The sequence below is a fragment of the Ixodes scapularis genome, unplaced genomic scaffold (assembly GCF_016920785.2).
Source record: "Ixodes scapularis isolate PalLabHiFi unplaced genomic scaffold, ASM1692078v2 PGA_scaffold0__279_contigs__length_252992795, whole genome shotgun sequence".
In the NCBI taxonomy this organism is placed as follows: Eukaryota; Metazoa; Arthropoda; class Arachnida; order Ixodida; family Ixodidae; genus Ixodes; species Ixodes scapularis.
The window spans coordinates 126,043,191-126,070,381 of NW_024609835.1; the positions used below are offsets into that span (position 1 = coordinate 126,043,191).

Consider the following 27,191-nt stretch of genomic DNA (forward strand, 5'->3'; position numbering starts at 1 on the left):
AGCAAAGATTAAGTGAATGGTGGCAGAAATCGAGAGAAAACTAGGTATTTTCTTATCCACTGATGGCAAGGGGGTTTCATAGCCTCACTTTCTTTGCACTGCGGAGTGAATATAGATTTCACATTTAAATATTCTAAGCTTAAATGGTAAAACAAAATGGCTAGGTGGCGTAAGCTACCGCCCGATCCAAAGGGCTCAGCCGTATTCATCCATCCATCATCCATCCACCTGCGACAACGTGGCCGTTTGAGATGTGCAAGGGCTGCACGTGCTGCACGCACGCTGCACCACGGCAAGTCGGCAACCACGGCACCACTCACAAAACCAGCTGAGGCCGGATTCTCAAAGCGAACTTACGACGAAAAAAGTGCGTACGACAAATTTGAGAGAAAACCCGTATTCTCGAAACGAAATTGTCGTAACTTTTGCGCAGGTTACGACAGAATCCTACGACAGCTCCGCAGCTGTCTTACGCACTTTTTACGATCAAATCAACATGGCCGACAGCGTCGCTGAGTCACTTGGTAGCGACGACCAACGGACATTTATTTTTCTACGTGCTCTTCTCGTGCGTCCCGACTTCAACCAACAAGAAAAAAGGAAGGAGTACTTGAAACAGACCACGACGATCAAGAACGCAGGATCCATAAACACCCGAGACGAGCTACAACGGCCACGATTCTGCCGACCGAGCGAGCTCGGCAGAATATAGTAGGCCTAGCAGCAACATCGACTCGGCGCACCGTTGTTCCGGCGGACCTTGGCCAAGACCGTCTGCCCATGACCGGCTGGCCTGCTGAATGGAATATGCCCGCGTGACCCTTGTGGACCCTTCCCGGATGAATAGTTTGATCTTTAAACTAAATTTCAGAGGTCAATCTTTTCCCCTTGTCATCTCGATCTCCTTGTTTTCCGAGACAGCGGTGATGAACGCTGTCTTCGAAAAGGGACTCTCGCTGATTCTATCTCCTTGTTTTGTGTGATATAGAGCTCAAATAAACGCCATACGGATTACCTTCGCAACACGGTATGTACACTTTGTTATTAGTATGCCATTTTTATTCTGACACGACGCTACGCCACTGTCGAGCTATAGCAGTTCGTGGGAGCTACGCGATGTCGGTTAAACCTTTCTTTGCCGAGTGTCATCATCATGTCAGTATCGAGTTGCAATCGTAAAAGATCGGTCCAGAAGCGCTTACCGAAACGCGGTCTAACAGAGCGAATCCAGCACTTCGATCAAACGCGCGTGTCCGCTCCGAGTGTGAACAGGTATTTGCGTGGCTCTTGCTGACACTCTCGTAGTTGAAACATATCTTTTTTAACGTCGGTTCGCAGCTCGCAACTCGCAGCAACTAATACCGGCCGGCGACCGTGCCAGAAGCATGCTCGGGTCGTGTTATGCAAAGAGCCGCAACGAGAATGAGCTCACCGTGGCCGGCTACGCTTTGGCTTTCTCCGCCAAGGCTTTGCAAACGCGCTCAGGCCTAGGCTAATCCTGCCGGCACGCCGTATTGCCGCAGAACGGCGCTGCTCCTATGCCACAAGTGATGTCACGAAAACTTTCCCACCATCCACCAGATGTGAATTTGAAATTGTTTAATTAGGTTTAAAATTAGTTCTCCTGTGTTTTACAGCGTGATACTGATATTTCCGAGGTGGTGCCTGTCCCTAGCCCACATTTATGCAGAAAGATCGGCGCTAAAATTTTGTTTCCGTACCCCTTTAAACACACCGACAGCCAATTTAAAATACAATCTGAGCTTTCAATCACAACTTCCTTAAATAATGACATAAATACTTAACAGGTAATCAAAACACTTAAGAAATACATATCTCCGTTAATATTAATATACCACCCTTTCCTCCAACCCTACTAAATAAAATAAAAAATCTAATAGTTGAATACAAGTAAATTCTTCACCACATATCATAGGAAAGCCATTATACACTGAATAATAATTTATACGCAATATTCCTCTTTTCAGATGTAAACCTCATGAACCCAAGCCTCTGTCGCCGTCGTCCACCGGATAGAAGACACGAAACCTCCTTTGCTCTCAAGCAAACCTACTTATAGATACCTACAAATAATTTTCGTTTTATAAGAAAACGCCCGCACTGATTCTTTACACGCCCATTCCAATAACTGTGGCTTCGTAGTATCACCTGTTTTTCTTTGCGGATTGGCTTTTACATTAAAATTTTCCTTTTGGTCATATTTGGCCCTATTTATTTATATTTAATTGGTTTAAACCTATTATACCGTTTGGTGGTGCAGGTACAGTTACACTTTTTTTTTTATTCATTTAATCTTTTACTTAGAAAAAAAAAAAAAAAAGAATGTATATGCCACACCGGCGCCGAGCGAACCTGAAGGCCCTCGGGGCTTCGCGGTCGTTCCTGAGCTGATTTTGGGGTATAATGGACCCTTTTTCAGAACCTCATCAGGCAGCACTGGCAGTCGCCATTTCTTGGGAATGAAGCGTGCGATTGGATCCGAGTTTTAGCCGAATGATGACGTATATAGTACTCTAGTACTCGCGTCCAATGCACAATGCAGTACGTGCCCAAACAATGGCGGGCTCAAATAATTGGCGCAAAAAACGCAGTCTGAGTTGTGACATTAAGCAATGCAAGACGTCACGGTTGCATTGCTTAAAGGGATGCTTCAACGAAATTTGAAATATTCCCGTCGTATTCAAAAATAGGTTGAATATGAGCCACAATATCCGTAAATGACAATCGCACGTTTGTATTTTGAGCTTGGTAGCTGTATTTTTCGTTATAAACGGCCCACTCTGGCAAGCGCTCGGAGAAGGCCCAGCGGAGACCACGTGACATCCAACGCAATCGTGACGTGGGTCGTCTCAAGACCAGCAAAGCTACGGCGAGGCTGACGTCGAGAGGATGGCCTAGTCGTTCCAGCCACCGAAGCGGCTGCTTTTGTACGAATTTTGAGTGACGGGTTAATCTTCTGTAATCTTGTAGGGGGACAATAGCAACTTCTGCGACACACAAAAGGCATTCTCGGGAAGAGGCGAGTTCCTCCTGCCCTTCTTCTCTCGTCATGGCCGGAGGCGAGACAACCTCCGTCCCTAGCTGTCAAAGTTCCTAGACGGGCATTACAAGCGAGGCGTTAGCGACATCCACCAGGTGCTCTTTGCTAATCGTTTAATCCGTTTTAAAATTTCTTTTCGTGACCTTTTAATAAGATATTGGTATGTTCGATGTGATACTGCTCCTTTGAACACATATAGACCAAAAAATGAGCGCCGAAATTTCGTTGTAGTATCCCTTTAATGTCACAACTCAAAACGGCGTTTTTTGGTCTAAACATATGTTCGGCATCGTCATTCGCAGAGGTGCTTCCGTAAGTTGCGCTGATTGGCTCTCCGGGTGTTGTGAGGGAAAGTAGACGCACGGTTTTTTTTTTTAGAGTGTATCGTTTATCTGCAAGGAACCAGGACGGCCGTCCATCGTCACTTCCTGCGCATATATTCACTTTATTGCCGCTATATCATTAGAGGCGGCGCAGCGTGCCGCAGGTACCAATCACTCTCCTTTCCCCGGCGCCACGGCGCTCTCGAGCCGCCGGAAAAATTGTAAAACACGGAGTGAGCGTCCCGCTCCTCGCAAGGTTCTCACCCCACCATTAGTACACACTTTTACGACATGGCAACTGCTCCAACTCCAAATTCCCAGGAAGAAATTGTGTCACAGCGCCACTCATTACGAAAGCACAACTTTTTAAGACGTTAGCATTAGAACGCTCGTCTTGACAAAAACCCGGCGGTGTCTTTCGTTTTTCAGTGCCGTGGGGAGAGGGAGAAGGAAGGGAGAGTGTGACACGTGGGACGCTCCCATTGGTTCGAAGCGCTAATATCAGCACGCGTGAACCCCTTTCTCTCTCCCCGACGCTGACAAACTGACAGACACCACCGGGTCTTCGTCAAAACGAGCCCTTTCGTTTTCGTCAAAGTCACGCTCACAGCTGGCGCGGAGCCAGAGAGGAGGAGGCGCCGCGGCCAACACCTTTGAGAAACGAAAGCCTAAAGCGCTGTTCGCACACTTGCGACCGTGTAGGACGGAGAGAGACAAAGCCGGTTTTTAAGCCTCTTGCGACGGCGGAGTACCGGATGCGCTGCTGCGGAGCAGGTCCTACGCCGGCGCAAGAGGCTGAGAAATCGGTCTTGTCTCTTTCATCCCTACTCAGATGCAAGTGTGTGAACGGCACTTAAGTGCTGAATTTCCCTGCGTCACTAAAGAAGGCCAGCGACCACAGATTCGACACGACTACGGCGCTAGCGTTCGGCCGGGACTCGGGCTCTCACTGATTGGACAGGTGTTACGGCCGAACACTGACGCGGCGCTATGTGTGTCCTTCGATGGCATTCTTTAGTGGCGCAGGAAAGCACCTAGGCTTTCTTATCTAGGAGGTGCTGCCGCGGTGCGATGGAATGCGGGCGTGCTCAGTTGCCGTTCTGTCATCGCCTCTTGCTCTTCGCTCTGGGTTTCCGTAGTGCCGGTGCGTTGATTGTGATGTCTGTAAGTAGTTCGAACAATGGATGCGGTTCCCTCCACAAGTGGAATGGATGCAGTTCCTTTCACGAGTGATATTGTCCGTACGGCCCTGCGCGGATAACAGTTTGATCATCTGATCCGCATCCGCAGTATTTGTATCCGCATCCGAACCGCATCCACAAAATTTGAAACCGCATGCGACCCTTAGTTTTCGCATTCAGTTTACATCATAATATCAAGCATAAATAAAAATTAAAAAAAGAACATCTGGATGGTATCCTGAGCCCCGTCTGCTAACCTTTCTACAAAGAAATCTTCGTGCCACAATATGGTGAAAGTAATTTTATCGTATTTATAAAATAAGCGATCATCCTTCCAGAGACACTTCGCATCGCTCGAAAGATGATCGCAGTTATTAAATCTTCTTGGGAGTCCGTGACACTTACACTGTCTAGAAGATAAGCTCAAAAGGAAGAAAATTTATATTTATTTTTCTTTCTGCTTTACAAAACCCACTACAAGCAGACGCATATTTTATAAACATGGAAATTGACGAAGGACAGACTAATAACATTGTGTCCTTTTATTTAGGCCAAACCATAAAAAAAGTAGGAGAGTGACGAGTACACCACTGGGAAAATATCACGATATTCGATAATGGCAACACCTCCCTATCGGTTTCAGTTTCAAACACGAACCCTCAACTGCAAGCTCGGAATTATATACTTAAAAACAACTCAGTGCAAACTGTCGAAAAAAAGAAAACGCACACACACGCAACGTTTCACTTGTCGAGGTTGCTGCGTAGAAGCAGCAGAATATCGTCAACATAGACAGATTCAGACTGGTTCGCCTCTTTTAAATTAATACCCGCTAATTAGAAGTATATCTTCGTTGGTGCACTTGATGCTGGGATGGCATGCACGAACTGCGTTACAAGGATGGGGTCCGGAAACTCGAGCTGGCGCAAGTTCCACCACTCCAGATGATCGAATGCAGTCTCCTCAATATATACTTGTAGGCGAAGAACTCACTTGCACGCTTCTTCTACTTTCTTGTGGCTTGTTCTTTTTGAGTTTTCTTTGCCTGAAGAACGTTCTTCGCTCTTTCACTGCCAAACAAGAACACGCTTTCCCGGGACGACCGATGCTGCTGCATTCTTTACTTTTTCTAGGGACATCATTTTTGGCGAGATAGAACGTGCTATAAAGCGATCTTTGATGAGAATCAAAGGCCAGATTCACGCAGAGCTTCTTAGGTTACGACAACTTAGTTAAGTTCGTAAATTAAGAACATCGTAAGTAGAGGAGAAATCGGTATTAATTAACGAACACGTTTTAAAGAAACACTGAAAAGAAAAAAAAATATTTTTTAATCAGTTGGGTTGGGACACGCGTGTTAAAAAATAAATTTTACGCAATTTTTTTTTTTATAGCAATATTTACGGCGCGAGATTTATTTTAAGTTATGCGCGCCCACGACGTCACGAATGGTCATGCGCTTTTTCCACCTTAAAGACCGACGACCAGTTCGCGCTTTCCACTTTTTCCCCGCATCCTCCTCTCCCCCTTCTACCTTGTCCACCGTTGCCTGTCTCCTCCTCCCCCAGAGTGAGGAGGATCTTCTGCCTTGCAGAATCTCATGTCTGGACGCCGGCCTTTAAAGGGGTACTCCACCGATTTTTTGAGCTACCTCATCTAACTATATTTTCTGACTCCCCGGCCTTTACTCTCTCCGGTGTGCTATTTAGAATCGCGAAATTCATAATAGTTATTGCGAAATCAGCAAATGAAAATGATGCAAAAACCAACATTCAAATATACGCGCGCTTTTCAGGGCCGTGACGTCAGTGGCAGGCAGGCTTGCCAGTCGAGCAAGCAGCCAAAAAATAGAATATGCCAATCATTTGTTCCGTGCTGGAGCGCGGGTACTGCAGCGAGCTTCCCAAGCATTCATTTGACACCATGAAACTGCTTCGAATCAGTTTAAAACAAAATCTACAGCCCAAAGAGTGAACTCCTGCCTTCCACTGACGTCACTTTTTCATTGTTGCCAGTAGAGACTTCGAGCTTGAAAAACACGGTGAGGACCAAAACTGTAAATTCAATAACTTCGTGAAAAAACAATATTTTGACCTAATATTTGGGATACTATTTTCGCGATGTTTGTTGGTTAGTTTAGCAAAATTTCAAGCAAATCGGAGACAATGAAAAAATCGGTGGAGTAGCCCTTTTTAAAGGGATACTGAACCAAGGAATTTAATGTCCATAATAAGTGGCGCACGTTCTTTCCACGAGCCAGCAGCCGCCGGTGTGCGCGAGCACACGCAACAAAAATGACGTCAAAGACCTCCATTCGCGGTTAAGATGACAGTGAAATGCATCGGCTTCGGGCCAAATGAGAATGCAGACAAGATTTTCATCTACACAGTGGGGTCTGGTGTAAAAGGTAAGCGATTAATTGGTCTAACAAGCGCGTAGCTTTAACTTGTAGAGATAAAAAGCCCGTCTCTATTCTCATTTGGCCCGAAGTCTTTGCATTTCACTGTCCTCTTAAGCGCGAATGGAGGTCTTTGACGTCATTTTCGTTGCGTGTGCTCGCGCACACCGGTGGCTGCTGGCTCGTGGAAAGAACGTGCGCCACTTATTATGGGCACTAAATTCTTTGGTTCAGTATCGTCTCTCCACCTCAACGTGATGGCCAAGCAAATCCACCTCTCTTCCACGCGCCTGAAGTGCCGAAAGAGAAAGCAAGTAGAAAGGGGGTGACTACCGGCCACCGTGCTACCGACTAAATCGCGTCTCGCGCCGTCAAAATAGCTCTAAAAAAAATAAAAAAATATTCCGCGCAAATTTTATATTTTGACACGCGTGTCCCCATCCAAACTAAATAAAAAAAAATATATATTTTTTTTTTGTATTTTTTAGTGCGAGGAGGAAAGCGACGTTCTCGTAGGAAAAAACTAGAACTTCCGGTGTACCGCAAGTTCCCGATCCCCGCGAGAGCGGGTTGTTGCTATGGCGACAGCGTCTTCGGCAACACGAATCGGAGAGCTCGGCATAATTCGGAGCAGGTCAGAGCACGTGGATTTTGAATAACAAACGCAGGCGGCCTTTCCGCCGACGCTTGTCTAGGGTTTGTGTCCGTGCAGTGAAATGCCGACGCTAACACGATTTAAACGGGCCCGAATGCCGAGGCCGGCATAATTGCCGTCGTCGACTGCTACGAGCTCAATCGTTACGAAGTCAGCACAACTGTCATCGTTTCTAAAAAGACGGCCCGTGCCAGTCGTTAGCAAAGCGACGTAGATAGAAACAAATCGCAGCGGCGTTTTTCGCGGCCTCGGAGATGCAAGAGCGAGCCGAGGAGGAGGACTGAACTACGAGAGTGTCAGCAAATGCTTTTATACTTTACTATACCCCTCGTAAAGTATTTGGTGTCAGCAAGAGCCACGTAAATACCTGTTCACACTCGGAGCGGACGCGCGTTTGGTCGAAGTGCATGGATCCGCGCTGTTGGACCGTGTCTTGATAAACGCTTCGGGACCGATGATTTACGACTGCATTTTGCAACTATATATATATGCTGACGTGACACTCGGCAAAGAAAGGTTGAACCGGCATCGCGTAGCTCCCAAGAACTGTTCTAGGTCGACAGTGTTGAAGTACCGTCGTGTCGGAATAAACATGGCATACTAATAACCAGCAGTACATACCATGTTGCGGAGGTAATCCATACGGTGTTTATTTGAGCTTTATATCACACAAAACAAGGAGATAGAATCGATGAGAGTCCCTTTTCGACGACAACGTTCGTCACCGCAGCTTCGGAAAACAAGAGCATAACAAGGGTAAGAGATTGACCTCTTAATGTAAAATTGAGGTCAGCGATCAAACTATTAATACGGGAAGGGTCCACAAGGGTCGCGCGGGCATATTCCATTCAGCAAGCTAGCCAGTCGTGGGCATACGGTTTTGGCCAGGGACCGTCTGAGCAACGCTGTGTCGGAACAGGTTGGAGTGCCTTCTAGGCCTATATTCTGCCGAGCTCGCCGAGCTAGCCATTGGCGGCCTCTTGGTCGTTGGGATCGTGGCCCTTGTATACCTTTTCCCGGTTATTTGTGGATCCAGCGCTCGTGTCCGTCGTAGTCGGTTTCAAATACTTTTTTTTTTTTTTCTTGAAGTCGGGCTCTTCTCGCGCGTCCCGACTTTCTTAAAGTCGGGACGCGCGAGAAGAGCACGTAAGAAAATAAATGTACGTTGGTCGGTCGCGACAAAGTAGCTGAGCGACGCTGTCGGCCATGTTGATTTGATCGTAAAAAAGTGCGTAAGACAGCTCCGGAGCTGTCGTAGGATTCCATCGTAACCTGCGCAAAAGTTACGATAATTTCGTTTCGTGAATACGAATTTGGTCTTACGTTTTGTCGTAAGCACATTTCTGGCGTAAGATCGTCTCGTGACTCTGGCCTTAAATCCTTATTTACGTAAAGAAAAATTTTCTTTACGTCCCGTAAAAATTTTCTGCCCGACTGGCACCTTTTATCTAAAAGAGTAGTTTGCCCCCGCCATACATTCGATTGTGCACTTCATAGTAATACTTTCTTATTCACTCAACACTGTGCGGTCGAACACGTTTATGGGCCGCCTCTGCAAAAATAGATCCGGACTCGCGGATATCTGCATCCTATCCGCAATCCGCCAAATCTGATTAATTTTTACCCGACTGTCAGTTTACTGCGGATATCCGCGGATACTCCGCGGATATGCAGAGCTCTATGACTGACCGTATCCAAGGGCGTCGACGTACTCTGACAGGCAGAGCACACACACAAAAAAAAGAACGAAAAAAATTACAGGAAGATTTATTGGAGCAGTAGTGCCCGCAAAGAGCATTCTAAGGGTGCGCAAAGCCCTGCCTCATCAGTCAAGCCCGGCACTAAAAGCTGTATTTTTTTTTTTTTTTTTTTTTCAGATTGAGAAGAAACGTTCCAATTCGCGGGTGAGTTCCCTCGTGTGTATGTCAATCAGAGAAGTCTACTTCACACTAACCCTTAGTGTTATCCGTTTAATAAATCATTATCATAAATAACATATACCTTTTCCTTCCCCTCACCTCAACCTGGGTCCTCCATCATCTCCGCCGATTCACAAGAAGCCTGGGAAACATCAATGGTCGAGAACCACTGCGTTGGAGGATCCATTGGAAATGCCCTTGGGCAATGCCACACACCTCCCTCCCCCTTAGGGAAACGCTAACACTGAGCCCGTAACGAGGCCAAAAAGAGGCAGAAAAAAAAAATGAGGAAGCAAAAGAGAAAGGCAAAACAGAAGTGCGAAGGGATCAGCATTAGCGATTCCCAAAAGGGGATCCGTGCGGCGTTTCCCAGGCGTCATGCTAACGCGTTCCCTAAAAATGCACCAACGGATCTTCCTGTGTTTCTTTTTTCTGACATCACGGAAAGGTATCCGTCAACGTCGTTATCTATAGTTGTTGTTGTTTTATTGTATCAATGTGGCAGCAATTAAGCGTTTCTCCATTAAGGCCTGTCTTCACATGCACCACAGCGCTACCTCAGGGGTATTATATAGTCAGCGCTGGGAATAACGCTGACCTTGCTGACTTTGCGCTGGCTTACAACGGTGTATGTTAGTGATAGTGCGCTGCTACAGAGCTGTATCATCGCTAAGTTGCGTTCCAGTCAGCACTGCATCAGCGCTGTTCCTGGTGTTGAATTAGCGCTGCGATGTATCTGTGAACCGGCCTCGGGGAAACGCAGTTTTGTTAAAGGCAATTTTCAAGCTTTTGAGTCAGGGGCTCCAAAAGTGCAAAATGTCACAAAAAAAAAATGAAATTTTTTTTTTTTTTATATTGAAAAAAACAACAAAAAAACTAGGCATCGCCGAACGCTCATTCTCCGCCCAAAGGTAGCGCTCAGATGTCAAAGTTTCAGCCCGATCCGATACCTTATTCAAAAGTTATAAGTGATTTTCTGAAAAGTTCAATGGGAAAATGGAGCCCAATTTTCGCTCGTTCTCGGTTTCTGGTGCCCATAGAGCTTCATGTATTCAAAAACTCCGTCGGCCACCATTTTCCCATTGAAATTTTCAAGAAAATCACTCATAACTTTTGAATAACGTATCGGATCGGGCTGAAACTTTGGCATCTGGTTGTGACGTCTAGCGCTACCTTTGGGCGGAGAATGAGCGTTCGGGGATGACTAGTTTATTTTCGCGGTAAAAAAAAAAATGTGTATTTCTTTTTTTATTTTTTTTGTGACATTTTGAATAGTATTTGATATTTGTGGGGGCGACGTCCATGAGGGCTCATGTCACATCGTGTAGTTTACCTCTCTCTCTCTCTCTCTCTCTCTCTCTCTCTCTCTATATATATATATATATATATATATATATATATATATATATATATATAACAGCTTTGCGTATGGGGGCATGCCCCCACTCGTTTAGAACCTGTAAGGCCGACTGCCCCCACTGCCCTGCCCCTGCTGCCATCCCCCCCCCCCCCCCCCCCCCCCCGCGGTTCCGGAGCCCCTGTTCTGGGTATTAAAGGCTAAATCGGGTCCCGCGAAAACTACCCAGACGGCATGTATACGATCCGCGCTCTCGTAACTGGCATGGTCGCTTATTTAGACCGCAAGCATCAGGTTTCTTTGAATGCGGCTCTCGATGAAAGCATATGGACCCTACCGAATTCGTTCGTTTCAGTGTTACACGCTCCAAGTTTGCACCGAAAATGTTGGGATTATTCGGCAGCATGCCTTCGGTAAATATACAATCGAATCGGCTCAGACCCTCCTAAGAACGGCAGCGAGCATCCTCCAGTTCAGATGGCTGGCCAGCACCGTACGTCTCATTCGAGGAAGGTATACACATGTTAAATCTTATATTCGTAATTTACGTCCGTAAACTGCCGATGCATGCCCGTAAAATTCATGCCAGTAAGCTTCCGAGTTTGTGACGCCAGATGTTTACACATGCAAGATGTCTAAATACAAAAGCTACGGTCCGGGATAAGTCGCACATTCTGAGAAAAAAATTACAATGTGAATGCACCGAACACATTCACCCACAATGTGAATGGAAAGATTCTGGGGGACATTACACGCACGCACGCACACACACACAAACACACTATAGGGAAACGAGAGGGCATCATCGAAGCTTGTGTTAAAAAGTACTTGCACTTTAATATATTGTATTTATAGTACCTCAAGTACATTGCGCCCGATGTACTTACTACTTTACTTAAAGTACATAACCTCGCATTTACTTCGTACCTCACGCATTTTTTTAAATGTACTTTACCCAACACTGGTGACAACTTGTGAGCAACGGGTGACGAGGCAAGATGTTTGGACGCAAGCTGATGACGCTTTGCGGGCGGAATTGTGCGTTCTGCGTTGAACCTCCCCACGTTGCCAAATCAATTTAAAAGAAAAAAAAAACATTAAATCAATTGTTTTTTGTTACCGGGAGGTGCCATAGCAACAGCCAGACGTTTGTTGACAAAACGGGCGCACGGGGCCATCGGTTCGGGGCCGAACAGCTCCTGGCACCGGCGTCCACGACTCTGCCCAGGAACGGGGCCGTGCCAGGCAGTTGGCGAAGCCCTCGGTTCCACGTGCCCCGGCCCCAATTCCGCCGACGCTCTTTGTCCGACGGGAAGGACACTGGAGTTCTGGTTATTCCAGTCCGCGGTTCTGAGGCCTGGCAGCTCGGCAATAGGAAACAAAGGTCAACGGAGAAAAATAGGGGCTGACGAGGGCAGCGGCCAGTCCGAATTTCGTCACAACGGTTGACCACGTCGGGAATAATGGTTGCGGACGCTCGTTGCCCGCACTCTCCACCTCGCACTATTTGAGGCACGAAGGCGTTTCGAGATAGAGGGGAAAAATCATGGAAGTGGCAAAAGCAAAAGAGCTAGTTTCTTTCTTTCCCTTCTTTCATTCCGCCGTGGCCGTGAGCGATGTCTCTATAGGGCAATGGTCGTCGTCAGAGACGTTGCAATCAAAAGTGGGGAGCGCAGAGCGATGAACTCGTGAGTCATAACGCACCGACCGCGAGGAATAACGCTGATTCGTTGAAGCGTTGGCCCATATTATTTTGATTGGCTCATTCTCGCAATCATCTGGTGTGTATGTTTGGACACCGCGAAGTTAGGAAGCCCCAGTGAATTTAGCCGGTGCGGGACCCGGGGTCTTTAAAGCGCGCCACGCATGCGGCAGTGATACACGACGGCTTGCCGGTACGATGACCACCCAGTTCGAAAGGGGGGGGGGGGGGGGGGGGGGGGTGTATTGAGCTTCCGGGTGCTCGCTAACTTTCGCCTCACCCGCTCCGAGCTGCGGTGTTATTAACACACCCGCGGCCACCGATATAGCCCCTAGTCACGATCAGAGAAACAAAACGGTACAAGGACGTTTTGTTTCACTGATGAACACAATGTCTGTAACCTCGACACAAACTAAGAAAGAAAAAAAAAAAAAGAAAACGAACAGATATAATATTCTGGAGAGTACGATTTCATGAATAGAGCTTATTATATTTTTCCTTTCTTTCTTTCTTTCAACAGGAGCGCTCAGAGGAGTTCTTAGTCAAACGAGTCACGCGTTGTGTTTCTCGGTATAGTAGTTTGAATGGTGCTCGTAGATAGACAATAGAGTTTCCCGTTGGCGGAACTGGCAGAAAGGGCAGACCCGTACGTTGGCATATCGGAGGAGCGATGACCCGTGAAGGCAGCCGTGAGCAGTCCGCGCTCAAAAGGAGCCCGTTAACAATAGAAGCCCGCATGGTGCTCCCAAGTAGGCGAAGAAAAACAATGCGGTGTCGCGCAGACGTCGCCGGGGCCTGCCTGCTTCTTAGTGACCGTGCAGCGACCAGCCGCGAGCTCTAGTTTTACGGAAGCCCAGACAGTAAGAATGCAGACACCACGCCCAGCTGTCGTCCGAAATGCGTACATGTGGGGGGCCCTACACTCGTCAAACACAAAGTTGGAGCCGAAAGTTGGCGGAGAGCGCCGAGTGGACGTCGGCGAAAAAAGCGCGAAGTCATCGGCGTGAGAGGCCAATCAGTGCGCTCCGTCAACTTCGGCCTCAACTTTGTGCTTGACGAGTTTAGAGGCCTTGATGGGGACTCAAAACTATCTATTAAGCTTTTTTTTTCTTTTTCTTTCTTCTGAATTTGTTGTTTATATATTTTGTTTTACCTTATCTCAGAGCGCAGCCGATGGAGTCTACCAAGCAGCGCCAAAAGCGCGACGTCACGGTGTTCCTCGTCTTCCTGTGTTCGTACGATCATCCAGCATTCCCTACGCAATGTGCGTGACTCTACTCTACCCCCCCCCCCCCCCCTTTCTCGCTTCTCTCTCTCTCTCTCACACACACACATACACACAGATGACAATCCTGGATAAATCAGTGAATCGGGCGTAGTAAAAGCGGCCTGATATTAATGTGTCGTAGCTCGTTTATATGTATTCTACAGCCTTTGACTGCCTTATTATGACTTACGCCGAAACAAAGTATGAATGTTTCACGAGCTACCTGGAGACGTCCCCGGAGGCAATACAAAGCCGATGGCGATTTATACGCAAAATAGCCGATATTCCAGGACTTACCACGTGGATCAATTAGTGGCAATCTCGCCGACACTGTACGCGCTCTGAACGAAACCCGACAAACGGTGAGGCCATCTATTTTGCCAGAAAATATTAATAATTGAATGGGTCCCACGTGTTTGACAAGAAGTCGAAAACAAAAGAAAAAAAAGGGTTACTGTTTTTTTTTTTTATTAGTTTATTCGTTAAAGCACAAAAGAACCGGCAATTCAGCTGCTGCATCGGTGTATTATAGCTGCCTCAGTCACCACATTGCCTTTGAGCCACCTCAGTGATACGACATCTACATGTGATAATTGGGGGGGGGGGGGGGGGGGGGGGGGGGCAGTCAATGCTATGCGAGGCACACGAACAATTGACAGAAATGAAAAGCGCAAGGTCGAGCCGCACTCTACTCGCTAGATCGAAGCATGTCGTGGATTGGAGCAGCCGAAGATAACGCACGCACAAAAAGACGCCATGACGTTGCACACTCGATGCTGCCTCATTGAGATAAGTCTAGCCAATAGCGAAGCCTAGAATTATATTACTCGAACGACCAATCGACAACTCCGGGTTCGAATGACAAAATGGCGGCCAGTCATCTTGATCATTGAAAGGTGATTGGCGGGGGAAAAATTCCTGGTCCAATCAAATGCGAAGCATGAGTATGCGTAGCCAATGGGCAGTGCGGGAAAGTGCAGTGGATATTTTATGGGGATAATGGTATATTTCTGCAAATTAAATAGTGACAGTAAAGTTATATAGCTCGAGATATCTGTCCGACAGCTGCTGCCTATAACCGCGTGCTTAAAAGCACACCAGTATGTCCATTTATATCGCGCAAACGTGTAGACTCTGCTTACATGTTAATAAAAATCTATTTTCGAATGAAGAAAAGAAAAGTTACTGCGCTTTCGAGATAATCGCGGCAAGTCGCGTCCGCTTGAATATCGAAGGAAGGCACGAAGCGCTAGTGCGCAGTTTGTTCGATAGTTTGCCAAGAACTGGGCGTTAAAGGACCACAGAATAAAAATATCAATATATACTTCGAAAAAAAAAAATCAAGTTATGTTTAAAGTAAAAACGAGGATGGAAGAAAGGCTGAAGCCTCCCAGACGTGTTCCCTGCCGCGAAAGAATGCAGACGCGTGGGTGATCCGCATCTGTTCCCGGCTGCGCACCCATCCTGCCAGATGCTCGCTGGCAGCTGAGCTCACGGCCAAAGGAGAGACACCTACACGACAGCCGACGAGTCAGAACGCGGACAAGGACACCTAGAAAATAGGAACGCCTCTAAAGGGCATCGGGTCGAATGCCCCAAATGTCTGGCGGCAGGACGTCCCAAGGATGAGTTTCCCGGGCCGCGAGACGGGATGAGAGGCCGACATCCTCAAGCGATGACAATCAAGACCGGGCGCACGGCTTCCCGTCCCTAGCTGGAAAGGCGACAGAAAAGTGCGGCGTGCACTCACCGGTTTCGTTGGTCCTGTATCCTCTGCCGAACAGCTTGGACACCACTCCACCCATGACGAAGGCTCACTGGCTGCGCGACAGGGCCAACTGTCGGGCGCTGGATGCTCGGCGCGTCGGCGCAACAGGGGCGACGGCGGCGACGCCTGAGGAGGAGCCGAGGCGCGGGACCTACTGCTCATCGCTCGTTCGCCGAGCCAGACGAGCGCCAACGCCCTCTGGCAAACAAAAACGCACCGCGCCAATTCCAAAAAGTTTTTTTTTTTTTTTTTTTTTTCGTTTTCTCGCGTTGATTGTCGTTTTTCTCGCCACCTTCGCGCTCGCAACGGCGCCCCACTTTGCACACCTTCCAATGGGCGACGTTTTGCGGCGGGACGCTGGCACGGTTTTTTGACGCGGGCCAAATGACCGGCGATTTGGAAAATAAAGGGCACTCGGTAGGCCATGGTCGAGATCCGCCGAATCCGCGTGGATGGCCCATGGGCTGTCGCCGTGCCACGATGGAACGAGCCGGACGTCCTTGGTACTGGGAAGCCGATTCACACTGACAGCATGGCCAGGTTCAATGAGATTCAATGTGAGCATCTTAAAGTACCAATGTGCTTCGTTTGCTCATTGATGCTCTTTCGAACACCGCAGAGAAGCTGTAATTTGGGAAAAGGGGCAAACCCGTGAGTAAGGTGAAGCCAACTTTGGGGACAGAACCTTATGAGCACCAATGTGCACGATGGTACACAAGAGCACCAATCTGCACATTGCTCATTGGTGCCCTTAGAAACATTGCAGCGGAGAAGCTGAAATAGCGGGACGCAGTTTTTAATGTAGACTTCGAAATTACGGCACTGTACAAAAAATATGAAAATTGAGTGGACATCCTGGAGACTTGGGGTAGCTAGATCACGTTTAGCTGAGAGGACATTACTCAGAAATGCGATTTGAATCGTTGGAGAAAAGCACATGTTTGTAAAGCTTGGTAATGAACTAAGTGCTGTAGATGACCAGTTTTAAATGGGAAAGAATTTGCATTACCGAGGTTTGAAAAACCATGGGGTGATGCGGAGCATCGCGGATCGTTATTAACGGTGTTATTAACGGTGTTAGTAACGTTGTTGAACTTCACGGTCCCGAACCTCAGGTTCTGCTGCTCGACGTTCACGAACCAACGCGCCGTTCTCGAAGGTCGGGTTCCGCCGCTCGCTTCGTACGTTTACGTTGAACTTCACGGTCCCGAACCTCAGGTTCTGCTGCTCGACGTTCTCGAACCGCCGCTGCTTCACGTTGTCGTAGTTCACCATCCGCCGCTCGACGTTCACGAATGGACGCCGCTTCTCGTTGCCGTAGCCCGTAGTTCAGGGTCTGCCGCTCGCTTCAAGCGTTTGCGCTCAGCGTCGCGTGCCCTTCGCTGCGCGCGCTACCGCTTGAATGAGAGGAGACTAGAGGAGAAGAGTTGCGCATGCGCGCGCGGTGTGAGTAGAAGCGAACCTAACGCGCAGCTGTTGGAGAGAGGGAAAGAGGAGAGTTGCGCATGCGTAGTGTGAGTGCGGACTACGACGCCGCGGGACATAGACCCGAGCAAGAGATGCTCCGCATCTAAAATATTTCAATTTATTCTGGAGGTGCGATGTACGTAAGTACCTATTCTAAGCTCGTGCTGGCTATTTCCTGGGCCATGTTAGGATGGGTAATGCGGTACTTCGAGTATGCGGGGTGAAGAGCAACCTACAGCAATAAAGAAAATGACCCTCCTTTGCATTCTACATGTATTCATATTTATTGCCCTTCAAATATCAAGCAGAAAAACCCCATCCCTGTAACCTCATATATTAGGTGTCTGGGAAAGACGTTTGCGCTCAGTGGGCTGCTCTTGCTAGTGTGTTCTTCTCGTCCGTACTCATTGATTGTTGCTCAAGATAAATATATAGCTGCTCATTCATGCACACTCAATTCTGGATCAAAATCCACCTGTCTTGTCTCACTTTCTACATTCACATTGTGGATTTCCAGTGAAATTTGACATTGAAACTTTCTTCCACTACTAGCATCTGCACAATAGTTTATGAATCAAAATAAATAAGATTTCAGCTCTTTTTCTTCTTTTCCAGCAGGGCGCCTACTATTGTCCTTTCTTTGTTATCTAGTCCCTGAAGGAAGCTTTAGCCAAAAGGTACAAGTTGCCGATTTTTGTTTTTCTCATGGCTGAAATGCTGTAATATAAACTATTGTGCGGTAGAATCTCCTTATTCTGCGCACCAACTTAGCCCATAAAATTTTGTGGTGCTCATGCTCTGCCTGAGCGGAAAGCGAAAAAGCGCCACTATTGCATACAAGCTGTGTGCCATTTTTCCGACACCTCGAAATTTACAGAAATGGGAATTTACATTCTGGATTCCTGACGAAAAACTTCGCTCCCCCTAAAGAAATAGCTCAGGTTCCTTGACAAGAATGCATACAACTCGTACGAAGAATAGAATGTATGTTTATTTACAATGACATACAAGAGTTTGTTGTGACCTAACAGTGTCATTGAAGAGCAGAAGGCACTGTGGCATATGAGAATAACAGTTTGTCACCTATTTAGATGTCAACAACACTTTGACTTATACAGCCATGTACAAAAATCATATGGTAAGGCACATTCTTTTTCGTCTTCCGAAGCCATTCAATGTGCAGGTCATTGAAGTGGTTTGCTTCTTAGCATGTACAAAAATAAAATAGTGTGGAGAGAAACATGTCATCCTAAGTAGTAACCGTTGAAGCATCTTGATGTTCACCATTATACAACTGGCACTTTAGTAGTATGAAAATGTTAAAAATGCAGTCAGCTCGTTGCACTGGTAGGCTACACCTAAGACGCTATTGCATGCAATTTTTACCTGCATGCTATTTGCTGTTTCAAACTTTAGCTCACAAGCTCTTACTGCAGGTGGCTGGACTCACTCCATTTAATCTGTGCAGTTTTATTAAAACTGAGGAGACTACAAGCCAGACAGATTGCGTCGTCCCTAAACTTATATGCCCAGGGCTTTCTAGACACCAGTACACCATTATTCTGATGTATAAAGCTGATTTGAACGCTCTATAGAAATCCATAAACATTCCTGAAGTTAAGACAAACATTGGCAGCTTTGCCTGTCTTAACATACATGAATTATACAAATCCTAGTCACTAATCATGTACGAGGGCAAGTCTAGGCAAGTAGAATCCTTACGATATTGCAATAGGATGCGAGGTTGGCAAGATATCAGTTGCACTTCGTCGATCCGCTATTTTGGGCAGTTCATTCTTTGTAAACTGCTGCGTTACAAAAAAGATTGCGCATGGCATTTGCACAAAACAACTTTATATTTTGGGACCGTTAGTCGGGCCCAGTGTACTGTGCAGGTGATGTTACTCTGAACATACCTCTAGTTCTGAGATCTCTACTTTACGGCTTTGCTGCAGTCATGTGCAACATACCAAATGAAAACAACATCAAGAAAATCAGCCTACTACAACATGGTATGGTAAGTTTAAGAAATGCTCAATATTTATATTGCCTTATGAAAACTAATGAATTATTCACACTGAGTTTGGAAAACAACACTGGGCTAATCATTAAAATGTGAATACTATGGCCATCTGCTTTACTTTTTCTAATATAGTGGACTCATTTGATTTAAGAGATGAGCATTTTCCATTTTGATGCTTACATTTTAGCATTTCTAAACACTACAAAAAAAAGTTCTTTTTTTCTTAAATGTTATGTTTTGAGTAGAAGTCAGCTTATAGCTAGAAATCTGCATAAGAATGTGGGGTTTGAACCATTTTGCTTTCACGCTTCATTCTTGCTCCCAGGTATATTCCTACCACTTGAAGTAGCAAGAGAGCTAGCTGGTCACTCCATTAAGAAGCCACTGATATTAATAAACACAAAAACACATAAAAAAAATTTGCCTGTACAAAGTGTGACCTCACTTTGTTATTTACAAAATGAAAATATGAGCATTAAAAATCTCATTACACGTACCAAAAAAGTTAAAAAATGGATAACAACCTTTACACAATGCACAAGGAAGTTAAAACCGATTGAATGGATGAACACAGAAAAAGAGCCAGCCATTGGACATAACAAATGTTACAAAGTGTGATGAACATAGCAGTGCAATCAGCATATCACCTAGACTGCTAAAATGAGCACTTGTTGCTGACATAGCATTGACTCAGCACAACTGTCGGAGTTTTACCTCGAGCTAACGAAACTGCCGTTAATAAAATTTCTGTCCTAATTCAACGGAAATTTTGTCAGCACCAATGTCCCGACAAGTTACCTCATTCTCTTTTCCACCCTTAACCTTAAAGGAGACTGAAAAAAAAGGAGCTTGCATTACAACATTGATAATAACCTTGAACTGTAACTATGAAGATGTAGAAGAAGTAAATATGAGCAACACAGGCAACTCCAATTGCTGGCAACCACTGAGCCCTCTGAATTCCTTACGCTAAATGGGAGATGTGAATGAGCGTATGAGAACACTGAATAAAGTTTGGCCCCCGGAAACATACAACTGTATGACTCGTGTTCTTTACGCGCCTCCAATTTAAAAACGGGATAAGAGAAAAAAAAACTAAAACATCAAACAGCATGTCAATACTATCATCCCGAACAAAGATACGCAACTTTGAGCAAAAACACAAGCATACACATGCATGCAAAACAAACTATGCCACATTCTCAACGCCCGGCAGATTGTGTGTCATTATCGGTTCCTCTGCCGATGAGGACTTTCTGCTCAAATCATGCCTAAAACAGCATGCGCATGGTTTCAACTTGAGGGAGGCCAGTCAACACATGATGTAAGGGCGACGAGACAGTCACGCGTGGTCGTCGCCAGTTTGCCAACGCAGGCTCCCTTGAAGATGAAGAACACAGGTGGTGGCACACTCTGTAAGCTCCTCCTTCCTCCTGCTGCCCTTGGTTTACCAAAGGCACACCAGCTTGTCACAGATGCAACAGTGCCGAACAAGTCCTTCCTTGCGCACAGTTTCTAAGCTCCAACAGGCTTTTTTGCCACGCACACACCTCATGCACATCTTGAGAGCTTCTGAGCGTCCATCCACAGACTCTGCTGTCTTTCAAAGGGGGTTCCCCGCTTCCGCAACACCTCTCTCACACGATGATCTCTCGCACGATGCGGCGATTCCGAGAGTTCGGTGTGGAGTAGCCGGATTCGAGGCTTTCGTCGAAGGACAGCGAGATCTGTTGATTCTTGTCCTCGTCGCCCATTGCAGCGTACGGATCTGGGAGGCCACTCACATCGTAATAGGGCGAGTCTGAAAGTCCAAGAAGAAGGATCCCGTTAGAAGATACTTAATCACGCCGGGGACGTGCAACTATAGGGACTTAAAATCCTAATACTGTCCGTGATTTTTATGCTTCGATGCAATGTTGGAAATGCATCCTTTTCCCAGTTGGAAACCTATTTTCCTTGAATTTGAATATATTATAAAGGAGTGCTCGTTTTCATTCTTTACACTCATGGAAAAGAGTGGCCTGAGGTTGCCAAAATTTTTCCAGTGCTACGTAGGAAACAACTCTGCAAATGGAGAATAAAAAAATGGCTAGTGATATTCTAAAAAAAAAAAAGGTTTATGTAAAAAAAAGACAGGTCCCAAATGTCACCTCATAATAATACCCTCAAAAGACTGTGCTCCATCTGCCATCTAGATGAGCTCCAAACGCACCAGAATCACCGTATTTACTCGAGTAAGAGATGTGCTGCTCACAAACAAAGCATGCACGTCCACTTTCCAATGGAGCATGCAGATAGACGATCATCTCAATCGATCCAATGAGCCCACTGAATTACAGGACCGAAAGAATGCCCTCATGCAAAAGTGCTCCTTGAGCAGACCGTATTTTTACCAAGAATCGTCTCCTTGACCCGATTACTTGCTAATATTTCTGCATAGAACACAATAATTGACTGTATGTGCACTTTGTGAGAAGGTAAGGCACATGGACACCTTGTTCACAAACATGTGCCTATTACTTAAGTAAAAACAGTATATCACATATTTGTTACCACCTCCCAGAAAAAAAAAAATTGAGTTTCAAAAGTTGTAGAGATTAACGGAACGCAAGGAAACAATTTCAAGCTTCGGCCGAGCAGAGAAAACAAGTCGTCTTTTTGTTACCCTTCCCACTTTTCGAGAAAAACGCAAGACCAGAAGCAACACAGACAGCCCAAGAGGCAGCTGTGAAGGGGACTCACGTAGGTGTTCCCTGTTCTTGAGGTTCATGACGTCCTCGTTGAGCCCCTGGTAGTCGTCCTGGTAGTAGTAGCCCGAGGGCAGCCGCGAGTCGTACGGCTGGTAGGAGGACTCGGGGGGCGGGGGAGCCTCCCCCTGGCCCGCCTTCACCCAGAGGTCCCCCGGCCCGTCGCTGCCGCCACCCCCGTGCATGCCGTCCAGCATGTCCGAGGAGCCGTACAGCATGCCTGCCCCAACAGACGGACATCTCAGGAACGCTCCAAAGATGCCATGCTCCTACTTTCTCGTCTTTGTCTTTTTTTGCACTATTCTACCGCAGAATACCGCGCATCCACCCAATCCACACTAAGTGCCCATTCCCGAATTTGTAAGATCTGAGAAAATATGCACGGTACATTTATATGTAAAATTAATGACCGGACAAGCGCCCATCCTCCATTTTTTCGTGATTATCTCTAAATTTCGAGAGGGTGCTTGCCCGGTATTTTACGGCATTGGAACCTCGTTGTGTGCCAACTAGCCCAGCGGAATACTTTACTATAAAAGTAACACTTATACCGCAGCACTTCCACAATAGACACTTAATATGACTTAATGTAAAAAAACAAGAACAAAGAGTTTCTGTGGGGGAGAGAAAATTGCTGCAATCAGGTACCAATTATGTGTCAATTATATGCTGAATGAGCTGCTCAATGGTTTGGTGAATACAACTGAGGCTGAATTAGTAGTCTTCTCATGGCTAAAATAAAAATTACTGGATAAAAATAAGAAGCAGCTCATGCATTTCTGCCAGGCCTTGCCCGGACGATAGAAGCACTCGACTCTCTTCACGAAATGTGACAAGAAGCGTGGGTGAGACAACGCACAATGTGAGAAATGGTGCCAGAACAGATATTGATCACTTTGTTCGGGAGTTGATTTTATTGTTTGCTTCGTAGTACCCACTTAGGACACGCAAACCCAAAGGTTCACAAAGTGCAGTCCTGAGAGTTTTAGTCAGAAACCGTGCTCCTTAACTATAAGCAATAAATTTCTATAGAAATATTCAATGCATTTGTTTCTCTAGAGGTAAAAGCTACCTCTGGATATTTTTGCTGGTTCAAAGCTGGACCAAGTACCTGAGTATGTGCAGGTACAGTGAAATCTCATTACAACGAATGCCACTTTAAAAATTTTTTCAGAATTACGAAAATTTTTGAAATCTTCTTCCAAATGCTTATACTAGCTATGTAGAAATATTTCACTACTGAGAATTTCAACATACCAAACATTTCATAATAATGTATGTCATTGATGTGGCTTCATATATGAGCAACACCTCACTATTATGAATTGATAGTGCAAAATTCGGCCACCTCGTGGCATGGGCGCCTCCAACTGACAACTATTATCATCATTAGCCACTGGGTATTCATCCATCCGGTTTAACTAGGCAGCGTATAGACGCTTTACACACGCGCCAGATTGAGCCGCCATAGCTGCCCCTCTCTTGTCTTACCGAGATGCCGAGCCACTGAAGCGGGCGTTGACGGGAATTCACAAGGGCCTATGCTGGGCACAAGAACACAGTAGCATCTAAAATTGCAATAACCTGTCCTACTGTGGTAATGATGAAGTGAAGCGAACGGAATAAGAGGGAACAAAAACTGAAGGTCAGTTATGGCGGCGCATGCACAGCTGCTGTAAAGCGTCTATACGCAGCTAGGGTTATTCTCAGATTGCTGCGTCTGTCGTATCACCGTGCTGCTGCTGTTTTCTTTTAGCATGTCACGAAGTGAACGCGCATTGAGTTTTGCGAGCGGCAAGAAGAAGCGAAAGCAATTTTTGCTACAAGATAAGGTTGACATTCTTCGCGAAGTAGACGGCAGCAAGAAACAAGTCTAGGTTTCCCCAAGAACGTGGCATCGCCCTGTCGACTGTCACAACGATACTGAAATATCACAAAAAGTTCATAGAATCGGATCATCAAAAGCATTGAATCGTTCATGCTGCAGCACTTTTCTTGCATCCGCGAAACGAAGATGACAAATTTCTTCAAATAAACATACAATGAGCATCTGCGAGCATTGCATTTTGTGTGGCTATCAGCATGGATACATTTGCTGATGTCCTCATCGCGAAGGCAGGTAGATCTGCCAGTTTTTCATTATTACCATATTTCAAAATAACGAATTACCAGTGGCAGTCCCGCGATATTCATTATACCAAGATTCCACTGTAGTCCTTCCTTCCCAAGGCACACCGTGCGGAGGCAATACACATGCCGTGTACTGAAAAGGCCTAACTCTATGACATTGGTGGCACCCCAATCCTGCAGCCCAACCCCTACATGAAAACGCGTGGCAGATGTCCCTCAAACAGCACTGCTCGAAATGGGTCTCACCGTTGGACATCATCTGGCTTCCATGGTGTCCGCTGACAGTGTGAGGGGAGCTTCCCATGCTCCCCATGCTGCCGGCATAGATGGCGTGCTTGTTCATGTCGTCTCCGTTGGCGTCCATTCCTTTTCCGACGTCGTCGTGGTAGTACGGTCCACTGATAACCTTGGGCCTCGCGCTGCACAATAACGAAAGGAATGTCTTAAGATTGGTAACAGCTCTGAGACTGTCACAGAGGCTATCGAGCATGCAAAACTCCCTTTACAAAAAGAGTAAAAATTACAAAGGATAGCAAGGAATGTTAAATTAACTGCAGGGTATTAGCAACTTGAACCTCGTGGTTTCTAAGCCTCATCTCTCCACATCGCGCCTGAGTCACCAGGCAACACCATTTCCAGAAAATCAAAACTCTGTTTAGGTATTTACTACTTGTCTCTTCCATGAGATGGCATCACCTTGTTTGGACCTGTGAATATTTTATACTGGCTTCAAACAAAGAGGCAATTCTGAACTATCCTGAAGCTTTTTAAAGGGAAGCTGAGTCCACTTCCAGCTGGATTATGAAACTGGTCCATGCTGGGGTTGTCAAAGATAAAATGAGACAGTCCAGTTGGAATCCAGCTGGACTGTCTCACTTCCAGCTTGGACCAGTTCCATAATCCAGCAAAAAGTGGGCTAATTTTTGCCTGGGGGTGTTGTATTTGAGTCAAAACACTTCAATCATCTTCATTTGGCCTCCAGAATCGCAAATATCGAGACTATTTTTCAGTTTGGTGCACGGCAGCTGCAGAAAATCCCTTTCAAAGTACCGCTGAAGCTTCTCCTTCCCGGAGCATTACGTCATAAAAGGAGTTCTCGGAATCTCCGCTCTCGCGCATCTTCAGCGACTATCAAAGCTATGCACGTGCAGTCTTGCTATTTTCAAAAAGGTAAAAAAAAGAAGTCATGAATGGTGTCAGTTCGGGGGAATATAGCTGACAAGCTTGCAATTGTATGTGCTGCTCACACGAGCGACACGCGCTTGGCGGCTCAAAAGATGCTAGTATGACGTCACAACAGGTTTTTTGTGTTTTCTCGCGTTTACATAGTTACATCTTCGAGGAAAACGAACATGATACACAGGTTCATAGGATAAAAATACTCTAGAATTCACCTCTAACTCCTTCTTTTCAAGAACTTTTCCAGCTTTTCTTTAACTGCTGCCCTGCTAAAACCATGTTCTTTGGAGCCCATATTGCAGTGTAAACCGTGCACTGTTCATGGTTGGTGCCAGAGCACTTCGTTAACTCCGATTCAAATATATTGGTTTCCTTCTTTGATTAACTCCACATTATTTGCAGAATGATCCTCTCTTTCTAGAAGTGCCACTCTGCTTTCAAAAGGCTATGGTAGTTCTGATTTTTGACAAGAACAGCACACTTACTTTTGCACTTCCGACTCATAGTCCTTCTTGATGACTGAAAGCAAAAGCGATGTCAAGCATTATCAAACTGTACCATACATTTAAGGCCCCAAAATTCCACACTCCCGTCTTCAAATTCACATGCAAATACTATTGGAATGATTACTAATCATATATGATTACAAATATAAGATAAGGAGCAGAAAAAACAAAAGCTTGTTTAGAGTTTTCATTATGTGTTTACCTTTCTTAGGATCGGTATTATTAAACCAACGATGCAGACTACAACATCATCAGTAACGTTCAAGAAAACTGTCAGTGGGTCGAGCCCTCACCCTTGCTGGCCTTCTTCTTCCAGCAGCAGCAGACAAAGATGAGCACCAGGAGGAAGAAGAGGCCTGCGGCCACAGCCACAATGATCACGACATTGACGGTCATCATCGACACAGGGGCACCCACGGGATGGGAGCTGCTCTCCGTCGTCAGCGCAAATTCTGGCAGGGCACGAGAGAACAAAAACAACTTTAAGTACTCCCCTACCTAGCATTCACAAGAGGCAGAGACTGCAGAAAACAACCAATGCAGTTTTACCTTCTTCTTCATTTTCATTCATCAGCACCACTCATTGTTTGGTTTAAAAAAAATGCAAGAAAAAGTAAGGCAGCAGAGAGAGAAATTTAGTACATCTACAAAAAAATAAAGCGAGGCAAGGTAAAACTGTCTTTCAAATGACACCACCAAAAGCATGTCAACAAATTATTATTATTATTTTTGAATTTGTCACCTTGAGAGTTATTTAATTTAAACATGCATGTGCACTTCATGAGGAACTGCTTGATCTAAGCTTTTTTTTTTTTTTTTTTTTTTTTCAAATGTAATGCTTGTGCTTACTGATGTGGCATGCTTGCAGGTCTTATACTGATCACTCTCAAGTCACTAATCCTGAGAAGGGTCTATTCATTATCAGAGTGTTCTGAGCCATCAAAGCTGTGAAGATTATAAGACAAGGTATAATAATACTATCGACAATCACAATCCCACTCCTCTAACTTCAGTGCAGCAACTCCACACGACAGAGAGCAATACCAGCAGAGAGTGCTGCTTCTAGTATTCGGTGATGGAAGGGGCACACAGTCAAGTGATATGTTCACAGTGGTGGATTTGCTGGGATGGCTTGTAGCATCCACTGCGGTCCCTTGCGAAGTTAAAAGGTTATACAGCAAGCAAGTGTTTGAAAAGGCTTCTTTGGTACATCGAAACACGAAGAGGGGCACGCCAATCAAAGAGCAATATAGAGAATGCGCAGGAAACGTGGTATGACGAGGCAGACAAGCGTGCGCCATTACTGGTTGAGGTCAGGGGGAAAACCAAAGCATGTGGGCTTGTCAGTAGGCCAAAAAAATGCACGGGGTGCACAAAGAGCAAAAGAACTTGCGTGCCGTATAGCAGACTGGAATATCTCTTTCTGTTCCCCGGGAGAGATCTACAGGAGCACACATACACGCACATGCCCAGCGTTTTTTTTTTTTTAGGCACCAGCAGTGCTATCT

General features: G+C 45.9%; 2 protein-coding genes across 2 annotated transcripts in view; both read right to left on the minus strand.

Annotated features, from left to right (window-relative positions):
* LOC8030972 (putative surface cell antigen sca1) overlaps positions 1 to 15,834 on the minus strand; it is a 75,757-nt gene extending 59,923 nt beyond the window's left edge. The window contains exon 1 of the mRNA XM_029993442.4: positions 15,614 to 15,834. Within this exon, the coding sequence (XP_029849302.2) occupies positions 15,614 to 15,668 (55 nt within the window). The 5' untranslated portion in view covers positions 15,669 to 15,834. The remainder of the gene's footprint in view (positions 1 to 15,613) is intronic.
* Positions 15,835 to 18,071: 2,237 nt separating this feature from the next.
* The window catches only part of LOC115331337 (hemicentin-2), a 152,171-nt gene continuing 143,051 nt past the window's right edge, over positions 18,072 to 27,191 (minus strand). Inside the window, exons 12-16 of the mRNA XM_042289730.1 lie at positions 25,977 to 26,135; positions 25,663 to 25,696; positions 24,245 to 24,417; positions 21,864 to 22,088; positions 18,072 to 20,922 (exon numbers count right to left, since the gene is read on the minus strand). Of these exons, the coding sequence (XP_042145664.1) occupies positions 20,759 to 20,922; positions 21,864 to 22,088; positions 24,245 to 24,417; positions 25,663 to 25,696; positions 25,977 to 26,135 (755 nt within the window). The 3' untranslated portion in view covers positions 18,072 to 20,758. The remainder of the gene's footprint in view (positions 20,923 to 21,863; positions 22,089 to 24,244; positions 24,418 to 25,662; positions 25,697 to 25,976; positions 26,136 to 27,191) is intronic.